This window comes from Phyllobates terribilis, unplaced genomic scaffold, assembly GCF_046119375.1.
Source record: "Phyllobates terribilis strain yellow unplaced genomic scaffold, ASM4611937v1 Scaffold_11__3_contigs__length_659146591, whole genome shotgun sequence".
In the NCBI taxonomy this organism is placed as follows: domain Eukaryota; kingdom Metazoa; phylum Chordata; class Amphibia; order Anura; family Dendrobatidae; genus Phyllobates; species Phyllobates terribilis.
Genome location: NW_027362771.1, coordinates 532,060,545 through 532,077,844, shown reverse-complemented (window position 1 = coordinate 532,077,844; position 17,300 = coordinate 532,060,545). Strand labels below are relative to the sequence as shown.

Here is a 17,300-nt window from a genome sequence, read left to right as displayed (position 1 = left end):
ACTCCCGGGAGGGTCTATCTTTGTCACCAGTAAAGACCCTGAACTACACCGCACCGTCTCTGAGTGGTTCCTGGTGCCTGCGTGCAATTCTACCATCCCCATCATCCACGTCCGCTGCCCTGAGGCCATACCCCTCCCGTTGGGGGTTATACTACCCATGCTGCACAACTGTACCACCGGCCTCAGCGGTCTGCCCTGCAGCGGCGGTTTCGTAACCGCATTCAACGGGTGGCGTAGTCGAACAATATCACATCTGCCACTAAAAACATCGCCACTTAGTTTGACACCCTGGGCACGGACCGGGTCACCGCCACGAGGACTACCACCCCCAACGGATCCGGCTCCGGGTATTCCCCAAACATGGCCCAGGGGGCGCGTCACATGGTTAAAGGGAACCTGTCAGGTTAATTACAATGGTATCTAATCTTCTGGAAGGATGTTAGAGCAGAAGGAGCTGAATAGATTTATTTACTTATTTTTTGGGGGGGGGGAAGTTTCAATAAAACTTGTATTTTATTCATTGAAATCCCTGGTGTTTGTATACATGAGTCCAGTGGGTGGTGTTCCCACTGGATTAGTCTTCCCTGAATGACTCTTATACAAACACCAGGGATTTCAATGAATGAAATACAAATTATACTTTATCTTTTCCCACAATCCTATATATCAGTGTTTCCCAAACCCCATCCTCACCGCCCCCCCACAGGTCATGTTTTCAGGATCTCCTTAGTATTGCACAGGTGAGAAAATTCCTGATGCCTTGATGATACTTCAATCACCTGTGTAACACTAAGGACATCCTGAAAACATGACCCGTGGGGGGCGGTGAGGATGGGGTTTGGGAAACACTGCTATATATCATTCTGCTCAGCTCCTCCTCTATATCGTGATATCCACAGATCGGACTGCATGTACAACATGACAGATTCCCTTTAAAAGGGTTGTTTTATCAGAAATAGAAACAACCCCATTCAATATGATCAGCTGATTGCCCAGGGTCCTTTTCCGGCACCCCCCAACAAACAAATGTCCCTTATCCTCAGGCAGAAATCTGAATCATAATTTCCTTACTCCACAGGAGACAGAACCGTCAAATAATTAGTAATAATTAACAGTCAAGGAGCAACCAATGCCAATGAAGTATCAGCCAGGGGGTCTGTCATCCCATGAAGTATCAGCCAGAGGGTCTGTCATCCCAATCTGACAGTATTAACCAAGTACATAGCTTTAGTCTCTACAGAAGCCAAACCTTTATTGTTCTCATTGCTTCCTCTGTTCTGCAGAAACTGAAGTTTAATCAAATATGCTAATTATGTTGCACCGTTCCGCACAATGATTTTGCATGCCCCGCCTCACTCTCGTGATCGACGGCATGGGCATACCTGAAATGAGCATTGTCTGCAGAGAAAGCTCAGAAAAGCCAGAACTGTCAATCACCAGTGAGAGAGGCGTGGCATGCAAAACCAGTGGGCGGAACTAGCATCCTAATTAGCATATGGAGGCAACAATTAGAACACTGGCTGCCGATAGCCAGAGGTCGCTGTACCTCCATCACTAAGTGGCAGTCACCAGTGATTGGGCGCCGCCCCAGCGTATGCAGAGTTACAATGTCAGATGCGCATGCGTGAGACAATATGACTTTGCTTTAAAAAGTCAGTGAAGTGGCGTCTCGGTGGGCTCAGCCATGCGGGTACACCGGTCTCTTGTCTATACTTTATTGCTTGTGTACCACGGTTGTGATAACTCCTGCTATGTAGAAGGGCTGCTTTCATTGTGCACATATGTTATTTTTTATTTTTATGCTTACCATATTTGTATAAGGGGGTTTGAGGTTTTATTGCCTTGTCTTTGTATTATACTTAGAGTAGTAATTATCTTGTTTATACATAGACGGTTTATGGCTGGTTATAGTGACCTTTTTTACATCTGTTTTTCAGATGTCCAGCCAATCTTCTACCCATGGTGGGAAGTGAGTAAGCAAGGCTCCCCGCAGATTTTGTAACTCATGCAGTCAGCCCCTACCTAAAAAAAAACTCTTCTGATCCATGAAGTCCTTCTTCATCTCTTTCCTCCTAAGTAATATCGTTGGCAGATGAGGAAACGGATTCAGTTAGCTACGATGTGGATATTTAGGATTTGTTTTTGTTTCATGTAGACAAATCTAGTTTATAATTTTTGCAATTCGGTTTTGTAAAAAAAAATTGCACCGTTTGGCTTTTACAGCTTCTTTCTTTCCCTGCACATTCAACTTTGATGTGGTCTGTGGTCATGAGTCGGTTGACACTCTCCCATTGGTCAGAAAGTGCTCACTGATGGATTCTCAGTTAATCCATTCTGCAGCCAGCAATAGTGCAACACAGAGGTAATAAAGATAAAAGGTGCAAAATTTTTAATGATTTCTGAGCCAAAATTATATGCAATTACCATAAGTAAGAAGAAAAAAAATTGTCACTAAAGGTAGACAACTCCTTTAAGGAATCTTAATTCTGGAAAATGCCTTAAGGTGAACTTCCCAGTAGTTAAATTATCTGGCAGCGCCATCTTTCCATCAGCAGAAGAATCTTTTTTATTGAAGGATCCAACAGAGCCGAACGATGGTTGTATGATAAAACACATCTACTTGGCCGCTATGGCTGTTTGTAGATCTCCTTTAGCAGGCGTACCCGTGGCTCGTGCTCTTAGGTTATACATTAGCCAGCTTGGCAGAAACATTGCAAAAAGGTTCTCAAAAACTCTTTCTTAAAATGTTTATGTTTTATTTATCACTTACTTTTGGACACTTCACATCTTATTTCTAAAAACCTTACATTCTGAAAAACAGCAAGGCAGGCTTGGTCTGGTAATGATAAAATTGAATTTTTGTAACCTTTCCTTCCATCTCTCCAAACTCTTTGGCCCAAAGCTGAATAGTATTGTAAAGAAACTGAATTAGGACAAGGTGGTTTCATTTTTCCAAAATGTAATAAATAAATCTTCGAATTTTTTATTTTATACAATTCGTAGAAATTGTCAAAATTTTCAGAAAGGGTTTCAGAGAAGACCTGGGCTACCCAAATCCTCTTTTTATAAGAAGAAACAAGATCTCATATAGCTGTCACTGGAAAAATTAAAAAATATATATTTTTGGAAGAAGTGGACGAAAAAACTAAAACATGACTGCATTCTTAAGGGGTTAATTAATTTGGTAATTTCATTACTAATTAAATGACTTTTGCATCTGTCCAAAACATATATCTGTGTCCCAATTATTCCTCTCCACCGATTGGCAGTTGTTCAAGTTTCATCTTCACTTTACCTGCCTCTGGTTCGGCCTTTCATCTACTCCACACGTCTTTATGAAGACCTTCATAGTTCTATCAGTATATCTTCATCTGCATAAAGTGTATGTAGTCTTCTCCATAGATGACTGGTTCTCGAATGCTAGCTCAACGAACCAACTTGTTCCTCATATTTACCTGCTAACTTCTATTCTGTCAAACCACATCTTCCTGCTGAATTTGAAAAAAATCTTGTTTGTCCCCATCCAAGAGGATAGAGTTCCTGAGGTTCAGACTTGATTACAAAAAATCAAGAAGACCCAGTCTTCAATATGTCACATCATTCATCACCAACCCATAAAACGATCCCCCGAGACAATAGGGTAGTTTGCTCTCCGCCCAGCAGCAGAAGTCGTGTTGTGTTCCAGATTCCATTTCCAATCTCTCCAAACGTCCATCCTGTTTTAGAGGATAATTTCTCTATCTCCAGACAGGAGTTGCAGAATCCCATTTCACATCTCTGCAGACATGGTGACCGATCCCTACAATCTTCTCAGGGGTTCCACTCTGATTCCAACAGAACAGATCATACTTACCACAGATGCCTCTATTCTGGGCTGGGTGGTGTAAGGATATGGACATACTGCCCACGTTACCCCTTCAAGAAACAAGTGTAATGTGAAATGTGATGTATAATGTAAATTGTGATGTGTGTTAAAGGTGTTAGTAATATTGATTGTGTGTGTAGTTTGACAGTAGGGATAGTGAGAGTTAATATTTGGGACTAGTCCAGAGTGAGAGGGTAAAGTGACAATTTCCTGCCAAAAAGGCAGATAGGGCCTGGAGTGCATAGAAAGAGGACCTAAGGTCCATTGTGAGCAGTGCCACATTCTGGGGTGTCTCTAAAGTGAGAAGAGACTGAAGAAAAGAAATAGCGAGATCCAGTGCAGAATTGACTAAGAGGCAGAGGGATCTACCGGAGACGGATCCTGGGAGAGGACGCCTGGCAGAAAGCTCAGAGTTTATAACTCATGAAGGTAATGCGCCTAGACGGGACTGAGTACGTGAGACACGTAGAAAGTCCCTGGCAGGTGTTCCAGAGCATCAGTACTAAAGATAAGTATCGGCAATACTAGCACCCTAAGGGGAAAGAAGATGCGGAACCGTGGGGCGGGTAAAGGACTCTTGCTAAACAGGACTGTCCAGTTGAGCTTGGTTGTGGTGAAGTAGTGAGAAACAGTGGAAACGGAGGACAAGTAGACAGAGTGAAGCGGAAAGGTGAAGATAGAGAATTGAGAGGGAAGAAAACTGTGGAAAATGCTTTGCATTGTAAAGGAAACGTTCAAAACACTGTACTCGCTATCTCTTGTAAATATTCCCTACGAAGTTCCCGTTCAGTAAAAAGCTTATTTTTGAATGGTGGTCTCCCTCATTGAGGGGAATCGGTCAGTGGAGACTTACAGCTCTGAATTCCGTAGATGGGCAACGGATACAAAATGGAATGACTCAGCTCTTAGAAGCCAATTTTGTCAGGGCCTTACTGAAAGGTTGAAAGAAGCTTTGGTATGAGACCCCTGAGTCCTTGGAGGCTGTCATGTCGTTGGCTATACGTGTTGATAGACATCTTTGGGATAGGTGGGTGAGACCACCTTCTCTGGGCCTTCTTGTCGGGTGTTACGTCTCTTTGCCACGGGAGCGGTCTGGTGGTGAACCAGTAGTGGGGGAGGTGGAGGGACCCATGCAGTTAGGGAGTACCTCTGCATCGTACATTTCCCCGGATATTCTAAAAAAAAAAACGTATTTTTTTTGTGGGAGAAAGGGGCATTTTATTGGGGCCTGTCGTTCAATTCCTAAGCAAAAAGGAAACTCGATTAACCCATGGTAGTCTGGAGTTTGATAAGCAAGGGGTGCATTTATCGTCAACCTGCAGTTCCCAGTTTGTCTTAACAGCAGAGGTGGTGCTAGAGAGCAAAACCGAGAAAATTTCTGTGTTTGTTGACAGTGGAGCTGGAGTCAGCATGGTTGATGCTGAGTTTGTGAGAACTCATGGTCTTGCTTGCTGTACTTTAGCTAAGCCTATTCCCTTCTTCGCCATCGACTCAGTGCCACTTGCACAGAAAGCTCTAACTCAGATTGTACATAATGTAAAAACTGAGGGTGGGGTCAGTTCATTGTGAGATAATCCCTTGCTATGTCCTAGACGGTCTTCCCACCCCAATTGTTTTAGATCTACCCTGGTTGTTGAAACATAATCCGTTGGTGGATTGGTAAACCAGGGAGATCATTGATTGGGGAGATTACTGCCATTAGAACTGTTTAGATATTTCCCTTTCTACAGTCTCTATGGAAATCTTACCTGCTTTTCTGTCTGGCGTTTTTTCTGAGAGGGGGTTCAGGATTTGCCTCCTCATCGTGCATATGACTGTCCTATTAACCTGACTCCCGGAGCTAAACTACCAAAGTCCAGACTGTATAATCTTTCTGCCCCTGAGAGACAAGCCATGAAGGATTCCATTGCGGAAAGTCTGGAGAAGAGAAATATCAGATCCCCATCTTCAACCGTGGTGGCAGGGTTCTTCTTCGTGAAGAAAAAAGATGGCGGCCTACATCCCTGTTTAGATTTCTGGGAAATAAATCAAATTACCATCCGAGATCCATACCCTCTTCCTCTGATTCCAGATTTGTTCAGCCAGGTTGTGGGAGCTAAGGTATTCTCCAAGTTGGATTTAAGGGTAGCCTACAATCTGGTTAGAATCAGAGAAGGGGACGAGTGGAGAACAGCGTTCAATACCCCTGAAAGGCATTTTGAGAGTCTGGTCATGCCTTTCGGTTTGACCAATTCACCAGCAGTGTTCCAGCATTTCATAAATGATATTTTCCATCATTTGGTAGGGAGGTTTGTGGTGGTCTATCTGGACGATATTTTGGATTACTCACGCGATTTTGAGACACATCGTGGGCATGTTAAACAGGTGCTCCAGATATTAAGGGATAACAAACTATATGTCAAACTAGAGAAATGTGTTTTCGCCGTCCAGGAGGTGCAGTTTTTGGGGTACCTGTTGTCATCTTCGGGTTTTCGGATGGATCAGGAGAAGATAAGTGCGGTCCTTGTTTGGGACCGTCCCAAGAACCTGAAGGCTCTACAATGTTTTCTGGGCTTTACTAATTTTTACCGGAAATTCATCCAAAATTATTCAGTAATTGTGAAACCCCTTACTGACATGACTAGGAAGGGGTCTGATTTTTCCAAATGGCCGGATGGCTCCCTGCAGGCTTTTTCCTCCTTAAAGAACTGTTTTGCCACGGCACCTATACTCAGTCAACCCGATGTTTCCCAACCCTTTATTGTGGAAGTTGATGCATCGGAGGTGGGGGTTGGGGCTGTGTTATCTCAGGGTCCGTCCCCTGGTAAATGGTGTCCATGCGCTTTCTTTTCTAAGAAATTGTCTTCGACTGACAGCAATTATGATGTGGGTAATAGGGAACGTTTGGCGATCAAATTAGCATTGAAAGAATGGCGACATTGGTTGAAGGGGCTGTCCATCCTATTACTGTTATTACTGACCATAAGAACCTGTCATATCTTCAATCAGCTAAATGTCTCAACTCTAGGCAAGCTAGATGGTCCCTGTTTTTTACTAGGTTCAATGTTGTTGTCACTTTTTGTCCTGGGGTCAAAAATGTCAAGACTGATGCTTTGTCCCGGAGCTTCCCTAGTAGTGGAGACCATGAGAACCCTGCCCCGATATTACAGAAGGGGCTAGTCATTTCTGCATTGTACCCTGAACTGGAGGGTGAGGTGTTGGAGGCACAGAGGGGCGCCCCTGCCTCCTGCCCTTCAGGAAAGTTATTTGTACCATCTAATCTGCACCGCAAAGTAATTAAGGAACATCATAACTCTGTGCTTGCTGGTCATGCAGGACCTCCTTTCTCATCGTTTTTGGTGGCCAGGGTTGCATCAGGACGTGGTTGAACATGTATCTGCTTGTAGTATTTGTGCGCGTTCTAAAGTATTGCATACTCGTCTGTCTGGTACTCTTCTTCCGCTACTTATCCCTAGCAGACCATGGACACACTTGTCCATGGATTTTATTACTGACCTACCGGTTTCTGCAAGCAAAATGATGGTTTTGGTAGTTGCAGATAGGTTCAGTAAAATGATTCACTTCGTCACATTACCGGAACTTCCAAATGCCAAGACTCTTGCTCAGGTGTTTATAAATGAGATCGTGAAGCGTCACAGGGTTCAGTGGTGTCAGATCGGGGGACCCAGTTTGTTTCCAAGTTCTGGAAAGCATTCTGTTCTCGACTGGGGGTGCAGCTGTCCTTTTCCTTCCACCCTCAGTCGAATGGTCAGACCGAGCGCGTCAATCAGAATTTGGAGACCTACCTCAGGTGTTTTGTCTCTGAAAATCAGGAGGATTGGGCATCCTACTTACCGCTGGCAGAATTTGCCATTAATAATCATCGTCAAGAATCCACTGGCAGGTCACCATTCTTTGGTGCTTCGGTTACCATCCACAGTTTGGTACTTTTAGTGGGAGAGGAGCTTCAGGAGTTCCTGAGTAGGAAAGTTTCGCTTCGTCGCTCTCCTTGGTGTGGCAGGAGTTTTTGGGTAATCTGAATATCATGGGAGACAGGTACAAACATATGGCTCACAGGAAACGCTTGCCAGGTCGGGACCTGAATGTGAATGACTTTGTGTGGTTGTCTACTATGAATATCAAGTTGAAAGCTCCTTCTTGGAAGCTGGGACCTAGGTTTATTGGTCCCTATAAAATAACCGCCGTCATTACCCCAGCAGCGTTTCGTCTTGAGCTACCTCAGGCCCTTAAGGTCCACAATGTCTTTCACAGGTCTCTACTCAAGAAATATGTGGATCCTCTTGAGTCCTCACCTCTAACGCCACCCCCAATAATGGTTGATGGTAATCTGGAGTTTCAGATTTTGAGGATTGTAGATTCTCATCTCCAACGTCATACCCTACAATACTTGGTGCACTGGAAGGGTTATGGTCCTGAGGAGAGGATGTGGGTTTCAGCATCAGAGGTGAATGCTCCCAGGCTGGTTTGTTCATTCCCCACCTCTTATCCTGAGAGACTTGGTCCTGAGTGTCCAGAAGCCACTAGTAGAAGAGGGGGTAGTGTCACGGGTGGGTCAGATGTAGCAGACAGTCGTTCTGCAGCTGATTGCAGAAGGTCACTTTGTTTGGCATTATAGACGCCTTAGTAAATCTGGCTTACTTTAGGACCCAGCGGCTATCTCCCTCCTGCTATCTCCCTCCTGCTCTGATTGGCACCCTGGCCTTGGTATTTCAATACTTTCAGTTTGCTGCAGGGAGGGGCCGGTGATATTCACATGCTCCCTTGTGAAGGCTGGGAGCTATTGCAGTCTGCTTACTTCAGCTCTGGTGCTTGGAGGACGTTTGGTGTAATCACTCTGAAGTCTGCTCAAGCTAAGTTTCTTCCCCCTATGTTTGTCTCCCTTGTTGTCTTTAGTTTATAGTGGGGACTGACCAGTGCTCACCCCCCACCCTTCCTTATCGAGGACCTAGCACTAGGGATTTACACGGCTTAGGTTTCCTGTTCGGTGATTGGTGAGGAACCAATATAGGGACAGTAGGGGAGACAGTGTGAGATTAGATCAGTCTAGGAGGTCTCCACTCCCCCTTTCCCTAGTGTCTAGGCTCCCTTCCCCTCATTTCTTTGTGTTGCACTTTGTCTTTCCTACACTGTGTGTGACATCTGGTCCTGGAAAACCAGCAACATCGGTTACATGCGGCCTGCACAGGCGTAGTGTCCTCACAGCACAAGTCCACACACCCAGCCAGGACCCTCACTTTCTTGTAACGTGCCGGGGTGTAACAGATAAGTACCTCGTCCATGGCTACCTCCACGTTACACTGGTATATCTAAGCGCCCTATGGATTCAGGGCAGTTGGAGTCACAAAGAGAACTAAAATCCTCTTTGAACTGGAAAGAGATAAAATCAATTCTCTGGCTCGTATTAATTTCTCCAATCATGATGTTAATGCAACTTGCATTTTTTTATGTAAACAAGAAAGGGAGAAATCAAAGTCACTCCAAGAGGAAAGCTGAAACATCTGTTGAGAATTTCTGTGGTCCACATTAAGGTTACATTGAATATTCTGGGAGATCATTTCTTTCCTGCAAGGAGTGGTTCTTAAATCCTCATGTCTTTGACGAATAAAATCCCAAATGGGCCTGTCCTCAAGTAGCTCTAATGAAAGAACAGTTTGGCAAGTCTCAGACTTACAGGCTTCCTCTTGCTGTGAAACAGTCCTTTATGTTTGTCAGGAAGAGTTAATTCTGCGTACTGTTCTTGGATTTATGCCAAAAGTTTCATCAGACAGAAATTTGAATCAAGATTTTCTCCTACCTTCATTTTTTCAAAATCCTCTGTCAAAAACCAAACCAGGCAATGTCTGGGCGTCAGACGAGCAATCCATTCATTCCTTGACATAACAAGTTGTCACGTAGTGACTAGGGACTGTGGGATCCCTCAAATTAGGGGCGCCCTAGTCTATCCCTGTACCCAGGATTACTCCTGAAGGTGGAGATGCCGGCTTCTCGTACCTTTCTATGCCCCTAACATAACCCTCGTCTGATCCCCCCCACCCAGGGAGGTGAGGGGCCGAAGTGTATAGGAAAACGCTAACCAGACAGACAGGGTTAACACAGGGATAAAAGAAAACTACAATCATACAAATACACTCACAAAACAACAGAGTGGGAAACTGAGGAGGTATAGGGAAGGAAAACCAAATGTGAGAGGATAAGGAAAAACATGCAAACCATGCATAGAGTTATGCAGCAATCTCCAGAAAAACTCTCCAACCGCCAACTTCAAACACTGAGCTTTTTCCTTCGACAGCAAACCAGGAAGTAGAACTATCACTGGCAACTCCCAAATGTCAGTGGCGATCATATATACCAGAGGGGAGTGGCCAACACTGAACAGCTGAGCCAATTCAGGATGGAGAGCTCCAGGAGATCAACTGACCTGATCAACCCTTTCCATGACAGCAAGGAAACATGCACTGCTTAATAGGATGGTGAAGCAGTTCTAATAATTGCAGGAGTTCGTGTAACCAGACAGCGCAATCTTCTAGCCCCTCTCTGTCCCAGTATACCTGTGACACAAGTATGACTTTCTATTTTGTTAGTTTCAAGGCTCTACAAAGGGCATGAAAGCAAGCAAACCTATTCTTCTCCAAATTTACCATCTCTTTGCAAAATCAAAGCCCACCCTACCTCATCAACGGCAACCTCATGGGATGAGCTAGTGCAATTGTTTCTGGATAAAATACAGTATATAAAGCTGCATCATAATCATCTTCCAATACATTTGTTAAACACTAAACTGAACTGAACATATCCTTTGGTCCGGGCTTTGGGCATGAGTTCTAAGTGAAGCAGTTTCGATATTGCCCACCCCTATGTCCTACTTATGAACATCCCAGCGTACAGTCTAAGGATGCATTCAGACCGCCGTATAAATCGGACCGAGATCAGAATGCAATGCTTGGACTGACCAGTGGGTCTCCCAACACGAGCGTGACAGCTACATATATACTTCTATGCAGCTGTCACGCTCAGGTCGGGAGACCCACCGGCCAGTCCAATCTTGCTCAGATTTATACGGCCGTCTTATTGCGCCCTAAGGACAATAATCAAATTTTACTTGTCAAACAATTTATTTTTCTTGTGTCCGGAAAGTAGTACTAATAACCCTCCCAAAATGCATGCGCTGCTGTGAGGATCCAGGGACGTCTTATTGGTGGTGCTTCACTCCTACTGGTTGCTCTGTAACCCTTACCTGCTTCTTGATGTCTTATTATGTCATGAAGCAAGTACAAGTATATGGAGACGCTCAGTAGCTGAACCCACTGAGTGAAGGGCAAATGGAAGCTCCGATTACTGCTGATTAACCCCTTTATGACCTATGATGTATAGGTATGTCATAGTTCGCCTCCCCCTTTTCAGGCACATGACAGCTGATCTGATCATGTGCCCCTAACAGCCGCGGGTGGACTCATGATCCACCCACGGCTGCTAACATGTTAAATGCTGCTGTCAGTTTCTGACAGCAGCATTTAACATGCAAGCTCTGGAAGCGTGTTATAAGACCTGCCCATTGGTGTACCTGTCACATGATCACGGGGCGCAGATGGGTTGGCATGACAACTTGGGGTCTGCAGGAGACCCCTGTGGTTGTCATTGCCAATCTGCTATGAGCGCCACCCCGTGGCCAGCGCTCAAAACAGATGAGCATTTTTGCTACACATAGCAGGGCTGAAGCCTACTAAGGAGACTATTGAAGCATGTGAAAAGTAGAAAAGTTTTTAAAAATATATCTAAAATATATACAGTGCATTGTGAAAGTATTTGGCCCCCTTGAACTTTTCTACCTTTTGCCACATTTCTGGCTTCAAACATAAAGATATAAAATTAAAATTTTTTGGGGAAGAATCAACAAGTGGGACACAATCGTGAAGTGGATATTTTAAACTTTTAAAAAAAATGTAATCTGAGAAGTGGGACGTGCAATATTATTCGGCCCCCTTGAGTTAATACTTTGTAGTGCCACCTTTTGCTGCGATTACAGCTGTAAGTCTCTTGGGGTATGTCTCTATCAGTTTTGTACATTGAGAGGCTGAAATTCTTGCCCATTCTTCCTTGCAAAACAGCTCGTGCTCATTGAGGTTGGATGGAGGGTGTTTGTGAACAGCAGTTTTCAGCTCTTTCCACAGATTCTCGATTGGATTCAGGCCTGGACTTTGACTTGGCCATTCTAACAACTGGATACATTTATTTTTGAACCATTCCATTGTAGATTTTGCTTTATGTTTGGGATCATTGTCTTGTTGGAAGATAAATCTCCGTCCCAGTCTCAAGTCTTTTGCAGACTCCAACAGATTTTCTTCCAGAATGGTCCTATATTTGGCTCCGTCCATCTTCCCATCAATTTTAACCATCTTCCCTGTCCCTGCTGAAGAAAATCAGGCCCAAACCATGATGCTGCCACCACCATGTTAGACAGTGGGGATGGTGTTTTGAGGGTGATGAGCTGTGTTGCTTTTACGCCAAACATATCGTTTTGCATTGTGGCCAAAAAGTTTGATTTTGGTTTCATCTGACCAGAGCACCTTATTCCACATGTTTGGTGGGTCTCCCAGGTGGCTTGTATCAAACTTCAAACGAGACTTTTTATGGATATGTTTGAGAAATGGCTTTCTTCTTGCCACTCTTCCATAAAGGCCAGATTTGTGCAGTGTATGACTGATTGTTGTCCTATGGACAGACTTTCCCACCCCAGCTGTAGATCTCTGCAGTTCATCCAGAGTGATCATGGGCCTTTTTGCTGCATCTCTGATCAGTCTTCTCCATGTTTGAGATGAAAGTTTAGAGGGACGGCCGGGTCTTGGTAGATTGCAGTGGTCTGATACTCCTTCCATTTCAATATGATCGCTTGCACAGTGCTCCTTGAGATGTTTAAAACTTGGGAAATCTTTTTGTATCCAAATCCGGCTTTAAACTTCGCCACAACAGTATCTCGGACCTGCCTGGTGTGTTCCTTGGTCTTCATGATGCTCTCTGCACTTGAAACAGAACCCTGAGGCTGGGTGCCCACGTAGCGTTTTTCAAGCGTTTATGCTGCGGAATTTCCGCAGCGGAAACGCTAGGTAATCCGCACCCCATGGTCCCCAAGGGGATTCCGCATGTTCTATGCACATACTGCGGATTTTTCCGCAGCGTTTATGCTGCGTACAAAAATCCGCAGCATGTCATTTAATTTTGCGGAAGCGCAGCGGAACTCCCGCCATTGACTTGCATTGAAACGCATAGAAACCGCGACTGTACATTTGTACAAGCGGCTTCTATGCGTCTCTATGTGCGGATGGTACCCAGTTCTGGAGGAGAGGAGACTCTCATCCAGACCTGGGTACCATTGTACCTGTAAAAAAAAAATAAAATAACAACTAAAGTTTATACTCACCTGTCTGGCAGCTTCTCTCTGAATGCCGGCATCGCTTGAGGACTTGCGGTGACGTCACAGTCATGTGACCGCAGGCCCTTCACCGCTCTGTCTCGCGATATGCCGGCAGCCGGGAACCAGACAGGAACGAGCGCTGCTGCACACACCGGGGCCTCGGGGGTGAGTATAGCTTTATTTATTTTAATTTTTATGGTTCACACTGTATAAATCCATGCCGTTTGCATGGATTTATATAGTGTGACCTAGTTGTCAAGCACTTTCCAAGTGATGCTATCGCCTGGAAAGCGCTTGTCAATCTGCATGCGTTTTTTCTGCCAGGGAGATGCAGAAATGCTGCAGAAATTTTCTGCTTCATTTCTGCATCGTGGGCACATAGCCTGAGACTATCCCAGAGCAGACGCATTTATACGGAGACTTGATTACACACAGGTGGATTCTATTTATCATTACCAGTCATTTAGGACAACATTGGATCATTCAGAGATCCTCACTGAACTTCTGGAGTGAGTTTGCTGCACTGAAAGTAAAGGGGCCGAATAATATTGTACGCCCCACTTTTCAGTTTTTATTTTTTTTTTAAATTTTAGAATATCCAATAAATTTGGTTCCACTTCACGATTGTGTCCCACTTGTTGTTGATTCTTCCCCAAAAAAATAGAATTTTATATCTTTATATTTGAAGCCAGAAATTTGGCAAAAGGTAGAAAAGTTCAAGGGGGCCAAATACTTTCACAATGCACTGTATATACATATTTATATATAAAAGTTCAAATTACCCCCCTTTTGCCCCATTCAAAATAAAACAATAAAAAAAATCAAACATACACATATTCGGTATCGCCGCATTCAGAAACGCCCGATCTATCAATATATAAAAATAATCCGATCGTAAACGGTGTAATGAGAAAAAAAATCAAAACACCAGAATTACGTTTTTTTGGTCACTGCAACATTGCAACAAAATGCAATAACCGGTGATAAAAACAACGAATCTACCCCAAAATGGTATCAATGAAAATGTCAGCTCAGTGCGCAAAAATAAAAAATTCTCACCCAGCCCCAGATCATGAAAAATCAAGAGTTTTCGGGTCTCATAAAATGGTGACTTTTTTTTTTTTTTTTTTTACAAACTTTGGAATTTTTTTCACCACTAAAATAAAAAAGAACCTATACATGTTTGGTATCTACGAACTCATAATGACCTGGAGAATCATAATGGCAGGACAGTCAGTTTCAGCATTTAGTGAATATGGTAAAAACAAAATTGCACACAAAAAACAAGACCTCACATACAGCTTCATCAATGGAAAAATGAAAATTGTATGGGTGTTGAAAATTGGTGACACAAACCATTTTTTTTATAAAATTCAGAAAGTTTAAGACATTAAAATAGTAATAAATACGTTTAATATCGCCGTAATTGTTCTGACCAGGAGAATTATGTTGTCAGGTAATTTTTCTTGCACAATGAATACTGTAAAGTAAATGGAGTCTTGCACAACTTGTAAAAAATAAAGCGCTCTTATGGCTATGTTGATGGGAAAAAAATGTTCTTGGAAGAAAAGGAGGAAAAAACAATAATGGCTGTGTCTTTAAGAGGTTCAATGATTATTAATAGTTAATTTTATTACTAATTATTTGACTCTTCTGTCTCCTGTATGGTGGTGAAATTAATAATGGTAGGCAAATTGATTTAAAAATATCCTGTTTTTTTCAGTATATACAGTACAGACCAAAAGTTTGGACACACCTTCTCATTTAAAGATTTTTCTGTATTTTCATGACTATGAAAATTGTACATTCACACTGAAGGCATCAAAACTATGAATTAACACATGTGGAATTATATACTTAACAAAAAAGTGTGAAACAACTGAAAATATGTCTTATATTCTAGGTTCTTCAAAGTAGCCACCTTTTGCTTTGATGACTGCTTTGCACACTCTTGGCATTCTCTCGATGAGCTTCAAGAGGTAGTCACCGGAAATGGTCTTCCAACAATCTTGAAGGAGCTCCCAGAGATGCTTAGCACTTGTTGGCCCCTTTGCCTTCACTCTGCGGTCAAGCTCACCCCAAACCATCTCGATTGGGTTCAGGTCTGGTGACTGTGGAGGCCAGGTCATCTGGCGTAGCACCCCATCACTCTCCTTCTTGGTCAAATAGCCCTTACACAGCCTGGAGGTGTGTTTGGGGTCATTGTCCTTTTGAAAAATAAATGATGGTCCAACTAAATGCAAACCGGATGGAATAACATACCGCTGCAAGATGGTGTGGTAGCCATGCTGGTTCAGTATGCCCTCAATTTTGAATAAATCCCCAACAGTGTCACCCCCACACCATCACACCTCCTCCTCCATGCTTCACGGTGGGAACCAGGCATGTAGAGTCCATCCGTTCACCTTTTCTGCGTGGCACAAAGACACGGTGGTTGGAACCAAAGATCTCAAATTTGGACTCATCAGACCAAAGCACAGATTTCCACTGGTCTAATGTCCATTCCTTGTGTTCTTTAGCCCAAACAAGTCTCTTCTGCTTGTTGCCTGTCCTTAGCAGTGGTTTCCTAGCAGCTATTTTACCATGAAGGCTTGCTGCACAAAGTCTCCTCTTAACAGTTGTTGAAGAGATGTGTCTGCTGCTAGAACTCTGTGTGGCATTGACCTGGTCTCTAATCTGAGCTGGTGTTAACCTACGATTTCTGAGGCTGGTGACTCGGATAAACTTATCCTCAGAAGCAGAGGTGACTCTTGGTCTTCCTTTCCTGGGGCGGTCCTCATGTGAGCCAGTTTCTTTGTAGCGCTTGATGGTTTTTGCAACTGCACTTGGGGAAACTTTCAAACTTTGCCCAATTTTTCGGACTGACTGACCTTCATTTCTTAAAGTAATGATGGCCACTTAGCTGCTTTTTTCTTGCCATAATACAAATTCTAACAGTCTATTCAGTAGGACTATCAGCTGTGTATCCACCAGACTTCTGCACAACACAACTGATGGTCCCAACCCCATTTATAAGGCAAGAAATCCCACTTATTAAACCTGACAGGGTACACCTGTGAAGTGAAAACCATTTCCGGTGACTACCTCTTGAAGCTCATCAAGAGAATGCCAAGAGTGTGCAAAGCAGTCATCAAAGCAAAAGGTGGCTACTTTGAAGAACCTAGAATATAAGACATTTTCAGTTGTTTCACACTTTTTTGTTAAGTATATAATTCCACGTGTTAATTCATAGTTTTGATGCCTTCAGCGTGAATGTACAATTTTCAAAGTCATGAAAATACAGAAAAATCTTTAAATGAGAAGGTGTGTCCAAATTTTTGGTCTGTACTGTATGATCGGCAACTGAGCTCATTGTACTGCTCTGGTGTGATTTATTGAGGTGAGCTCAAAGTTCCTCTGCTATAGCACATATCATTGCTACATAGATGAAAGGAAAAGGCAGAGAGGAGTAACATCATAAGTATGGAGTAGGACCTGCCATATTTTTTTTAGGTGTTCTGAATTATCAACACAACGCAGACATTGGTCCTCCATATTATTGGAAGTGAAAGATGAGGCCGTGTTCACTCACCTGCTCCATGAAGGTAAGAAGAGATTCCTTGTTATTTTCCCATTCCTCGGCAAGTTCACTTTCGTGTGGGAACTTGTCACAGCCCAGGTATATGGAAAGCTCCATACAGTTTTTATGTAGATAACTGAAGTCGTTCATGCCTGTTAGGGAGAAGAAAAGGCTATGTGATTCTACTATTAAACGAATTATATTCAGTTCTATGTGCAGGGTTATTTGTAACCTACCACCAATGGCTGTAACTGAAAGACTGCAGTGGTCCTTAAAGGGTTTGCATCAAGATATGAAGTTATCCCCTTTGTGTTGGATAGGCAATACCTTTCGTATTTCTGGGGGTCCAATTTCTGGGACTCTCTGAAGAGCTCCTTCTAAATGGAGCAGAAATTGAGGATGCACACTTCCACTCCGTTAATTCTTAATGGGACTGCCTTAGACAAATGGGCAAAGCACTCCGCTAT

At 43.4% G+C, this 17,300-nt stretch overlaps 1 protein-coding gene across 2 annotated transcripts in view; it reads right to left on the bottom strand.

Annotated features, from left to right (window-relative positions):
- The window catches only part of AEBP1 (AE binding protein 1), a 66,329-nt gene that overhangs the window by 13,952 nt on the left and 35,077 nt on the right, over positions 1-17,300 (bottom strand). For both annotated transcript variants that reach the window (XM_073653759.1, XM_073653761.1), the window contains exon 19: positions 16,846-16,985. In XM_073653759.1, coding sequence (XP_073509860.1) covers positions 16,846-16,985 — 140 coding nt within the window. The remainder of the gene's footprint in view (positions 1-16,845; positions 16,986-17,300) is intronic.